We start from the raw sequence: 12,581 nt of genomic DNA, 5'->3' as shown, positions 1-12,581 counted from the left end.
TTAGGGAAACTGACCCTTGAAGGATTATGTAGAGTATCAGTTCCTCGACTTGTTTCATGAATTGCTTTTTATCATGTCTTCCACTCTCTTGAAATAGGGAATTCTTACCCCCAAAACTCCCTATTAGTAATATAAAAAATGTTCTTTAGAATTCTTCATACTCCAATATATTGAAAGACTAGGGGAAAATAATCACACATCAATTTAAAAATTGATAATGTAATTTATTTAAATTATTTATAATGTAAATATGTATTTACATTATAAATAAGTTCTACGGCATTGGAGGAAAACCCCTCATCATCATCATCTTCAAAAGAAGTATTATGACACTTCTATCATATGTGCTTGTTTTCTGGCTGGTCTGCATCCATGAATCAGTCCCACAGTCACAAACAGGCCAGTTTTCACTTGAATTACATTGCTCAAATCACAGTAAAAATAGTGTAGCCTCTCTGTTAGAATAGAATCATAGCTGCATTCCAGATCTGAAATATTCTCAGAAGATTTCTGATAGTAGCAATCATGACAGTAATATGAACATGGCTTCCTTCAAAGGCAGCGTTAATTCAGAGACTGCAAAATATAAATCAAATCCTTTAGGGTGAGTCCAGCCACTGATATTTACAAGCAAGAAGTAAAAACCATTTACTTACCTGCCAGGGGTCCTTTGCTGAGATATAAAAGGGATCTGTTCAGCATTTCACAGGCTTACTGGTTAAGTATTACATGATATTTCTTTCATTTTCCTGTGTTCCCACCAGCTTCACTAGAATTGCAACACTGCTTATGAGAACCAAACAAGATTAGCTCAAAGAAGCTATTTTCTTTAACAAAACTGCAACAAACTCAAAGAAGTAAACTTTTATTAGAGCTTCCTTTATTGCAAAAGTGCTCAAAATAGGGTTTGCTTCAAAATATAGGCTTTCAGTATGGTCATGCCCTAGGTTACATGAAGGCATTGCAATCAAGTGGAAGGTTATATTAATCATGAACTTTGACTGGCAATCAGCCTTTCTTGATGGGATTAGGTAATACGTCATATCTAGTAGGGGTCGTTTCTTGACGACATCTTTCCTGACAGGATTAGGTAACATTCCATATCTGGTAGGGATTGTCACCTGATTATGTCTGCCCTGCATGGGTTTTGATTGTTTACTTTAATGACATCACTAATTATAACTATTGATAAAGTCCCATTATAAATTATTACACACTCTAACAACTCACAGGTGAGGATAGTGTGAACCTCAGCAACTGCAGAGGGGCAGAGAAGAAAGACTGTTTTGTTGAGAAGGGAGCAGCAGTATAGATTTGGCAATCTGTATATAAGAAACAAAGCAGAGGAAGAGTAAACAATCACAGATGCTATCATACTTAGAGGACCAAATATCTACTTCTTATGCCAAGGGTGGCATAATGTATAATGTAAAGCATAAATTTTTCCCATTTCCCAAAACAGAAAAAATGTATGCTTTAAGTGATCTGATTATGTTAGCAGAGGATTAATTATAACATAATGTTTTTTGGCAAAGAAGCAAATATTGAGTGAATCTGAGCCCAATTTCTTTAATCATGAAGTATTAAACAACTTTTCCTACAGTTACGAGAAGCAGAGAAAAAGGTGGATTGTTCATTTCTCAGTTTGCTCAATGATTGATTTGCTCTAAAATCAAAAAGGTAATTTCTAAACTTTAAATCATCTTCTGATCTGGAAGCCCCTTTTTCTAATTTCCATTGTAATGAACCTTCTGGGACAAGCCCTTGCCATGGTGATATAACATTCTGCTGACATAACACTTAGGGCTGTGCAAAGCAATCAAAAGGAGTGCTTCACAAATCCTATTAGCACAGGCAAAGCATCTCTCCTAGGAGTAACCACCTCTTTTGACAGGCTGACAGAGCTGCTTCAAAGGCTTTCCTCCACTGTCCTGATAAGTGTATGCATGTGCAGAGACAGTCCACTGCCAGTCCCAGCAGAAACGTCGCCTATGAATGCGCATACATACAACCAGGGACAGCCTTGAAAGCAGCCGAGCAAGAAGGAACGCTTCACTTGCACAGTGCATTTTGCAAAGCATCTTTTTTGAACACATTGCATATGCGTGCATGAGTGGAACATCTTCTGCAAGACGTACACGGTCACTTTAGGAATTGCATACGTGTGTGAAGACAGCTGAGAACATTTTCAGAAGCAGCCATGTGTGCCTTGCAAAATATGTGAGACTGTTTAACAATTTGAACAAAAGTACTTGATTCATGCTCCCACATGTTGCAAAGCACCTCTTTGGAATGCTTTATACATCTGTACTGAGAATGCTATAATGTCCTAACTTTGTTGGGAAATTACAAATGACAATCATGGCTGGACTCTCACGTGGACACATCAAACAGGAAAGGGAAAGTGTTTTGAATTATATAAACTATACTGCTATGGTGATGCTATGGCAACTTGAGGAAGGAGAAGATGTTTGTGGTACAGAAAATCTCACAGGCTAAATCTGATAAGTCAAGCTCCTGAGATGCAGGAGGCCAATGTTCCTATGATGCTGTAAATAACTTATCAAGAAAAGTAATAGTATTTAAAGTGTCAAAGTAGTTCTTCGTATAAATCATTGATCAACTCATATCAATAATAATAAGATTAATATAGTCTAGTGATGCTTCTATAATTAATAATCCTACCAGTTCATCTATCAATAAATATTGTAAGTAAAAGATGAACTGTTATGATGTGAGATAAATTAATGTTAGGAGCAATACTCTGACATATTATTATAATTGTTAAAACAGGGTGAATGATTTATGTACCTGAAAAGGGAACCAGTTGACACGATGTTTTTCTGAGTATTGATATATAATTAAATAAAAAAAGAAAGAAAGAAAGAAAAGTAGTAGTAGTAGTCTCTTCTAAAGTAGTAGATGTTCTATTGTTATTACAAGGTAAGAAAACGTTCATCTGCATACGGTCAAAGTCTTTTATGCATTTTTTAGTTCACGGGCAATCTGCATCTAGGTGATAGATTGTTATAGAGCTAGTCCTATATAGCATAATTTCCTGCAATGCTGCTGCTATAAAACAAGACTGAAAATATCTTACATCATGAAAGTCATTATTTGCTATACTGATTGGAGAGTTTGGGGGCTGCAATATAAGGGGGTAGAAATCAGCATTAGCTTTGATTGGGAGACCCAATTCCTATTTCTGATGGTGGAAGGACAAACTCACCGCCCGTAACGAGTGGATGTTTCTGCTTCCTTCCTGGAATTGAGAGTTAGATGGCTCCCTCTTTCAATGGGAGATTTAAAACAGCTCCCACTTCTCCTGGATCAGAAACCCAGTGCGTGTGTGGCAAAGAGGAGTTGAGGCAGGAAGCCTGCAGAGAAGCTGGAGAAAAAGCCTCCAGTTCAAAGGCAAGCAACTTAGTGGCAATCCCAGGGACACAAGGAAGGGCAGTCCTTGGAGCCATCGCTTAACAGGCAAGACTCCCTGAAAGAGACAAAAGTAAGCCCACTGTGTGCAACAGCCCAGGCATGGAGTTTTACAAACCACCTCCAGGAACAGAGGAATATGAGTGCTGGTGGAAGAGAAAGGCTCCATACACATCAGGAGAGGAGCGAAAAGGGTCTTCAAATGTAAATTGACTGAATTTGGCTACAAGAGCTGAAGACTTGGGGAAATAAGAAAGAATCAAAGAGTTAGGAAATAGTCAAGATAGGTAATTATAAATCTGTGAATATAGAGATAGGAACATAGATGTAGAATATAGAAGCATCTATAAGCTTAGAGCAATAGGAAGACTCTAGATTAAGATAGGAAAAAAATTCAGATAGAAATAGGCACAAACATAGAGTTAGCATTAAAAGTAAAAGTAAGGAGTAGGACTTTAATTTTGTACAATAAATCCACTAACCCCTAGTGGAGCAGAAACAAATCTAAGCCTTTGTGTCTGTCCTCTGACCAGATTAAGAAAAATCCTAACACTGATCTATAGCTTTCTATTTTATTACTTATTTATTTTATTTACTAAAATGTTTCAACCACCCAATAGCCAAAGCTGTCTGAGTAGTTTGCAATAAAACACATACAAAAAAAATACAAAATACACATGCGTGTGTGTGTGTGTATATACACATGCATACATACAATAAAATCAAAAATGAAAAGAAAAACACCATATAAGCTAAGTAACAGCCCAGCAATCATTCAAAAACTAAGAATTAAAAGCCAATTAAAAAGCCTGGAAAAGAGAAAGGTCTTCATGTGGCACCACAATGATGCTGATGTGAGCACCAGTCAAACCGCCATAGAAAAGCTCTCCTCCTTGTAAAGGCTCACTTTGCCTCCTTTGCACAGTCCTCATCTTCCCATAAGCCATAAGCAGTACTTCAGCCACTAGGCCACAACTCTCAGATGTAACTGAGAAAGATCATGACTTTCATTTCCTGCATCCAAATCTGAAACTGACCTAAAAAAGGACACTGATGCAACAGACCTGATTGTAACAAGTGCATCAGCACATGTACCTTTTACAAAGCTAAAAGGCGGACAGTACCACTTGCCCCGTTAGATGTTAAGGCCTTCTCTATAGACTGTTTGAAATAAACAGAAAGATGTTCAAAACACTCAAATCATCCATAACTTTCTGTGCCCTTATACTTAGGAACTTGCCATAAAAATCACATCTTAATCAAACCAGTATCACCTAGAACAAGAGCAAGTAGCAAAGCTTCAGAATACATTTCTAAAATGCTTCTACCAACTTAAATATTTTCTGAATTTGAAGAATCAACACTTAACTTGTGAACACAACAAAACAAGGGCAGCAAATGGCTTTTGTATGTGTCATTCTTTGAAATTGTATTCACACCACATTCTTGTACACACAGAGACACTGATGCAATATGAATGTTTAGTCGTTCTGAGTATTCCAGATGATAGTATGATCATGCAATAAATGTGCAGCTGTTATTTAGTTGGGGTGAAGGTCCAAAAATCATTTCCTGCAATTATTTTATATGTGTCCGTGTGTATGGAATTATGTTTATGAATACTCACACTAAAATATTTTGCTGCTGAAAAATTGAACTTGGATGCCTAAAGTGCACCTCGTATGGCAGTGATTTTTGCATAGACAGGTTGCATCAGTATCACAAGTATCTACAGAGTAACAGCTCTGATACCTCTTATTCTCCCTTCTTTACTCATGTCTAGATATTCTAAAATGTTGTCTTCTTTAACTCTTTTGAGCATTCCCCAGAAGCGGTCAAGCAAACAAGAGCACAAAGCCAACAAACCAAGAACCCCACACCCTGATAAAACAGTAAATCTGCAATCCTATTCCCATTTACTTAATTCCATTGAAAAAAAACAGGGCTCACTTCTGAGCAGATTTATTTCACCCTGGTGCAATATGAACATTCAACAACTTTAAGACATTTTAGAGAAAGTTTGCTCATGCAATAAAAGTACAGCTGTTACTTAGTTAGGGATGGGGTGGAGTAGAAATGTATAAGTTATTTTATGCAGTTATTATGGATTGTTCCACTATTTCATTATAGTATGGGTTTGAAATTGTAGTTGTTTGGAAGCTATACTTTTTGCTAGTAAATCCCGTGTTCATGTCAGAGTGCTATTTTCTCCTTCCTACCACCTTGCTAAGGACAGCTATTTGAAGTTTATTTCTAGTTTACCTAATCTTTGTGTTTGCAAAGAAAAGTACCTTGATTTCTTCTTCAAAAACTCAATAAACTCTCACTAAATTAAAAAAAAAGTAGTATATAAATTTGTGGGATTATCATTGATTGAGTTGTTGAAAGACATTCTATATAAAACTCTCATGTGGTGAGAAAAGTCATTCCTGCCTTCAGTTTCATATCCTGTAATGTAAATCTAAAGACAACAGAAGCATCCATGCTAAAATGTAATGTCAATGTTAGTAAAAGTGCAAAAAATACATTTGATAAATATGCAGTTACTGCAGCAGAGGGTAAATCTGCTATTTTTAATGGGAAAAAAAGTTTCCATTTGACTTTTCTACAAAAGTGCTTTACTGTGGTCCACCTGTGACTGAGTTAAAGCTGATGTTATAAATTTTGTCCACTTTTCATGGCTTTTGCAACAAAGTGGTCTGGATTAAATTCGTTCTTGGCATGGCTCCAAGAACTCCCTAGGCTTGCAATTCAGAATCATTTGACTCTGCATTTATTTCCCCCTGCACCAAGTGATCACAGCAATCTCATTTGGTGAGGCAATAGACTCATTTTTCTATGCCCTGGGATGTCAAAAAGAAATTTCCTAGTTTGGATTAGAATGCAGATACTGATCTGCCACAGGGCTTAGCTAACAAAAGGAACTGTGCAGAGCTCCTATAACCCTTCAGGGGAACCCATACTCAGTTTCAGTGCTGTGGTGCCTTTCCCTTTACTGAGTTGCCCCCTAAAGTGAGAAGTGTTTCTGGAAAAATGTTTCAGTACCACGTTCCTTTAATTCACAACTGGAATCTACACAATGCTCGGATAATTAGGAAAAAGAGAGGGGGGGCCTTTCTGAACTCTTGCTTTCCCTAAAAACAGGTGGTACAACGCAGGAGGATTGAGCCCTCCCTCCAGCCTGATCACACATTCTGAATCTTTGCTTCTTCTTTGCTCCCTATCACTCAAGGATAAAATGAGAGAGAGATTTATGTTTTAGATATAGAAATTACATGATACGAAACACTTAGTGACTTAAATCAGTGCATCTGTTCTTGACCCATGCATCATCAGTCTGTACCAGGCACAGCATTGCTATGTCATCCAGTCAGATCCTAAGGAATGAGACACCAACCAACTGCTGCTCTTGTGTCCATGAAAAGTAGGTAGCAATAGAAAGAAGAAGTTATCTTCATGTATCTGCCTATGTGAATGGGAACAGGATGAGACAACAGCTGCTCCCGCATCTCTCTCTCTCACACACATACAGAAAGAGAGAGAGTACAAGTAAAGAGGTTTACCTTACTGGAACAGACATATATAATCAAGATCAAGGACCCAAAAATGATTTCTGCCCACTCTCTGGATGGTCTAATCCTAACTGCAGTGTGAGAGTCGAGAAGTAAGCTGAATCAACTGCTTATGAAAGGAGCAGTACAACCTTCTCTCTTCTGCTGTATCCTCAATCGTGCTTTCTCACTCTGTGAGCAGCTAACCTATACCTAGGTCATTCTGTAAGGCAGATGGAACCACCTGGAGGAAACAGCCGCTATGATGATTTTCCTATCAGGCTATTAAAGGGCAACAAGGCAGAGAAGACTGAAAAATTTCACTTCTGTCCTGTCTACAGACTGGGGGAAGGTGATTGATTCTGCTTTGGTACTGTATCTGTCTCTGGATAGAACGGCAGGGAGGACGGTTGTAAGCCTCAGCCTGCTATCTCCTTCTAGGAGCTCTGTTGCCCACCAGATGTGGGAAAACTCCCACATTCCAACCAGCATGTACATTTTGAAAGTTATAGTCCAAGCACATCTGGAGAACAGCTCTTCTGTTCATCCATTTTCTGTGGACTGAGCCTAATAATTCCACACAGAGGGAGGGAAAGCCATGATGGTAAATAAATAAATAACCACTGCTTCTACATTGGGGTCATGGTAAAGGGGAAGAGAAGAAATTATAGTGGTTCTTTGAAGGGAAATAATGAGAGATAAGAATGACTATTGCCTGAGCTCCAGTGAAATGTAAGCTAAAAGGCACCCAAAGAGAGTGTCGAGAAGTTTATCTGTTCTTTAATTTTCACTTCCCAGCAATTCCATTTCCAGCAAGGTTGGTGAAAGAACATGCACATGCGAGCTTTCATACCCATTTACCCACATGTAGTCACTACATGCAGTCTTTGGGTGAAAGACTGTTATCTATGTTTGATCTATAGAGAATACTAGAATAAAGTTCATAGAATAAGATAAACATTAAGGACGCAGCTGTATAACTCTGTATTTCATTATCAAAATTATATATTGATTATATTAAATTATATTTAAAGTTTTGTTTATCAATGAAAAGAGCAAAAACATAGTACAGAATGTAAATAAGAAAACCTGATATGCCAGTGTGTAGAAAAAATACAGTTTAAATAGATCATGTTTTTTTTAAGAGGTATGTTCTCAAAGATGTATTTGTAATTTAAGTAATTATGTCATCTGAAAGCAAGTTATTTTTTTTTATGTTTTAAGTTAATTTTCAGATTCACAGATTAGCTAGAAGAGGGACACTGAAATATAAATAAAAGTTTTTACTAAATGACTTATGGACATTAACTTTGGGTCTGTAAAAATGTTATGTAACATATGAGTTTCTACTACACAGAAAGTATTATAGGGTGTGAAAAATTAAAATTAAATGCCCAGCTGCCCCAAACCAATTTTTTGCAACCCCAGGAACCCCATCTAACATTGCCATCAAAATTTAGTCATTTCCTGCCCTACCATTTGGGGAGCTCAAGTGGAAAAAGATAGTTGATGTCTTATAATAGGTTCTCAAACACTGAAAGAAACGATGTGCCCTTTCAACCACAGAGAAAAGCCCACCCCTCCTCATTTACATATGGCTCCACCCACATCATGTTGGGGTGTTTGCCCTTTGAAATAGCATCCTGTGCTACCTCCAGCCACCCCAACCCTTCAACCCTGTAGACCGCCTTTAAAAAACTGGGCTTTCCCCCGCCAAGCTTTCAGATAGATTGCAGATGGTATGCCCCTTTGAAGTATAGCGTAGCATGTAGTGTAGCCTGGCCTATAGTATGTTGTTCCCCTGTTATGCTCCATTGTTATATTTATTGTCTCTTTTTTAGGTACTGTATTGCTTTTTAATTGTACACTGCTCAAAGTCTGTGTTGAGCTGGGCAGCCTTATAAATCTAAAGTATCAATCAATCAATAATTAAATATGACATTGTCTCCTCCACCAATGTGGCCCTTAGCAAACATACATGAGCGCACAAACACACTGGAAGCTTGGCCTTTAAATGGCAAAAAGTTGTCTATTCCTGCCATCAGTTTGGTTTAGGAATCAGTATATAACCCTGACAGTTTTACCTGCCTGTCATTCCATCCACAGCCCTGACATTCTACATCTCTCAAATCCCCCCTTCGCCCATCTATCTGGATGTTTTTTACATGTGACGTAATAAAGAAATACAGGATCCATGTAATTTCATAGCCCCTTCCGTTTCCTTCGCAAATCCATTCTGTACTTTATTAGCTGCTCGCTCTTTCGCCCGTATTGATTGCAACGGAGGCCAAGCGTGTCAATAGTCGTGCTCCGCTTTCGGCTTTTCCTATGGACATTCTTGTCCTTCTAATGTGCTCTCTGTTTCGGTGCCGCCTGTTTGCACAGTTTGCACAGTTTCCAGTTTGCACAGAAAGGACGATGGTTCGGCTGAGTCCAATTCCCGCTCTGAGTTGCGCCGCCCCAAAGGCGACTGATCCAGAGGCCAGACGGTTTCTTCTTGCGCGAGCAACGGGTTCTGCTGCCTTGCACACCTGCGCTCATCGTCGGTCAGCATGCTCGAGGTCCCGTAACTCAGGGATCCCAAACAATGGCAGAAGTCAAGGGCTTTCCAGAGGGTCATCGCGACAACCCCCCCCCCCCCCCGCCGCAAATAGCTCCCTTTCGTTTCTCCGTAGATCAGCCACGGGCCCTGCAGCTACTGTACTTAACACAAGCAAAGCAAGTTGCACCAAAGATTAACTATGATCAGGGGAGACTTCCCAATTCCACTCGGATCCCATTCACTGCTGCCGCTGCCGCACCATTTAAACTCTCGTCGCTTTCCCCACCCGCCCCCCAGGAACCCTCCTGTCAAAAGGCTGGCCGGACTGTTGCCCTGCTGTACCCACTCTGTTCAGATTTCGCATGTGGGGAGGAATACAGGAGTTAAGTGTGTTTAAACGGGGATGGGAGGAGAGAGAGTCTTTGACAATTCTGGAGTAGGGGTGGGGTGGGGAAATCGTACTGACCAGTTGTGGGAACATCGGGAACCAGCTTGATGGGACCGATCTGCCGGATCTGAAACGCCGTCCTTACTTCATGGCAGCTAGGATTCTTGACTCCAGAGACCCCGCTGCATAATCCGGTGGCCGCCGTCGCTAGCAGTAGGAACTCGAAGCGTCGCCAACACAGGAAGACTCCAGGGCTGTTGTCACCGGCCATTTCCACATTCCCCACAAGGGACAAAGATAAACCAGGGACGCCTAGCACGTCCCCAGAAATAAATCAACGCGCACACCCGCACGAAATGAGGGAACAGGAGGGGGTGAAAGGGGTGGCAGCGAGCGTTCAAGTGGAGAAGAAACTTGTCCTGGATAAACTTGAGAGCTGTGGGCGGGGGATCGAAAGGGGAAAAAGCCCCGCTGAAGTCCTCCACTGAACCTCTCGGAGCCCTTATCCCAGGAACTGCAACGTGCCAAGCGCGGAACGTGCAACCGGGATTAGGACCTTCGCTTTTGCCCCGGTCGTTCGAACAGTTGCATGCCGAAAAGACCGTCAGCTGAGGAGACGCCAATGTTCGAAATGTGACTTTTTCTCTGTTCCTCCTCCTCCTCCTCCTCACTGCCGTGCCTCCAATGAACGCGCCTGGCGAGAGGTGGTCGTGGTCCTGCCGCCCATCCCTCTTTACTCAATAGTGGCTGTAAGAGGAGCACTCGTCCAGTTTATTAGCTTGCACTGTACATTACACTTTTCCCAGTAAGGAGATTTCTTTTAAGAAGACATTTACAGAGGAGATCCTGTACGAACTCGTTGCTTGGTACTTTTCCTTTATTACAGTAAAAAGGGAAATGTTATATTGGATGCCCCTACATTTCCCATGAGGGAGGTCTGTAGGACATGTTCACTAACTGGTGTGGCCACGAGAAGCTATCATTAGTCAATCATGAACAAAGCAGAAGACTCAATATCAGACTAGGCAGTCAAAATCAAATTAGAAGAAAGAAACAACAAAAGTGAGCCCCATTTAGCTTCAGGAACTTGGAAAAAACTAAGTTTGCTTCCTGTGGGGTAGCCAATTTAAAGCAAAAACCATACCCAGAGGCAGGCTTTAATAGCAAATTGATCTGAAAATAACCAGGTTTTATCTACATGCCCCTTGGGACAATTGCTCTCTCAGTCCAATCCAACTCGCAAGGTTTTGGTTGTGGGGAAAATAGGAGGCAGAAGCATTGGGTATGCTTGCCTTGAGTGGTACAAAATAAAGGTGGAATGTAATAATTATAATGATATCAATATTGGCAAATAAAGAAGAAAGATCCTCTGAAGAACTCACACTAGTCCCAGCAGATCTAAATTGGCAGCCCAGAGCCTTCACCTAGAGCTGAGCACAAATGGCTTTTTGAAATCCTCACCAAATTTATTGGCAGACAAATTGAGTAGATGATTTTGTCCTGGGGAAAGAGCAATACTCCACCAATTTCTCAAGAGCAAAAGCCCTACAAACTGGTGGCAGTCCTGTTGCTGTTGAAGAAATGCCCAGTGGAGATATTCTCCCATGTTTTCCCTTGGATTTATTCAAAGCATGTAAAGAAAGGTGAAGACCACTGGAGAGATTAATGTACAATGAAAGATAATGCATTATTATGCACACTTTGGCTAAACTTTAATTAAATGCAAAACTTAAAGAATCTGATTTAAATGAAATTCTCCACCTGTGAGTGTTTCTCCAAAATTCTCTTCCCTTTTGAAGGAACTTCTAAAGTAACTTTCGTTCATCAAATGGGGTGAGGACTGGCAAACAATTAAATAAAATACAGAACTATTTCTCTGTTCTGCACTATCTCCAGTATATTGGAGGTATACCTCCAGTACTACCTCCAGTACATCTTTGAGTAGTGTGAACACTTAAATGTATTTGTATTTCTCAGTTCCACATTGACAGTGTAATCCCATCCATATGAAGACCAGTGCCCCTTTGAGTAGAGAGCAGGATGGCTAGCACATATATAAATGCTAACAAGGATGTATAAGTAAAGGTGGTGTAGGTGCAAAAACGATCACTTCAGAGCAAAGCCGCTGCCATGCCTTGGCAGAATTCCCTGAAGTTTTTAAAGACTTTCCTCCAGATGTATAATAAAAACCTTGTTCAGCAATACTTCTTCTCAATCCTGAAACAAAGGAATAAGCTTAAAGTTTTGTAAGACTGCACTATGTCCACTCATAACTTTTCTTTGTGTAGAGACTCAGTAATGTGGGAAATCTTACATGTTGACTTTCTGTCAGTTGTGTGATTATTTAAGACTTGGGAACCCTGCTGTGGCACACTTATCAATTTTAATGTATGTTAACCATAAGCGAAGCTTAATTTAAAACAGAATTCAGTACTTCGAATTGCCAAAGTCAGTAGCACGTGAATAGTATCTGCTGCTATTTAACAGTTATATTGTTAAAGCAGTGCTAGGTGAGAACTATTCTGCAAAACATAGACAGGAAAGGTTCAGACACACTAAGGAAGAGAGAGGTAACAACTGAGATATAACTAAGATGAAGCTAAGGATGGCTCAAAATCATAAATGTTCCTGATAAATATAAATTGGCAGTGAATACAGACTTCACCAT

At 39.9% G+C, this 12,581-nt stretch overlaps 1 protein-coding gene across 2 annotated transcripts in view; it reads right to left on the bottom strand.

Moving 5' to 3' along the window:
* Positions 1-10,931, bottom strand: part of LOC103053686 (glypican-5) — a 403,447-nt gene extending 392,516 nt beyond the window's left edge. The window contains exon 1 of one of the 2 annotated variants that reach the window (XM_088131929.1): positions 9,992-10,931. In XM_088131929.1, the coding sequence (XP_087988055.1) occupies positions 9,992-10,184 (193 nt within the window). In that variant the 5' untranslated portion in view covers positions 10,185-10,931. The remainder of the gene's footprint in view (positions 1-9,991) is intronic. The other variant, XM_088131930.1, reaches the window with a different exon arrangement.
* Between the last annotated feature and the right edge of the window lie 1,650 nt (positions 10,932-12,581).

This window comes from Python bivittatus, unplaced genomic scaffold (assembly GCF_059951505.1).
Source record: "Python bivittatus isolate LINGU-HERP-01145 unplaced genomic scaffold, Pbiv_v1 ctg000980_np1212, whole genome shotgun sequence".
Lineage (NCBI taxonomy): Eukaryota > Metazoa > Chordata > Lepidosauria > Squamata > Pythonidae > Python > Python bivittatus.
Note: the sequence above shows the minus strand (reverse complement) of the source record. Positions and strands in the feature narration are given on the sequence as shown.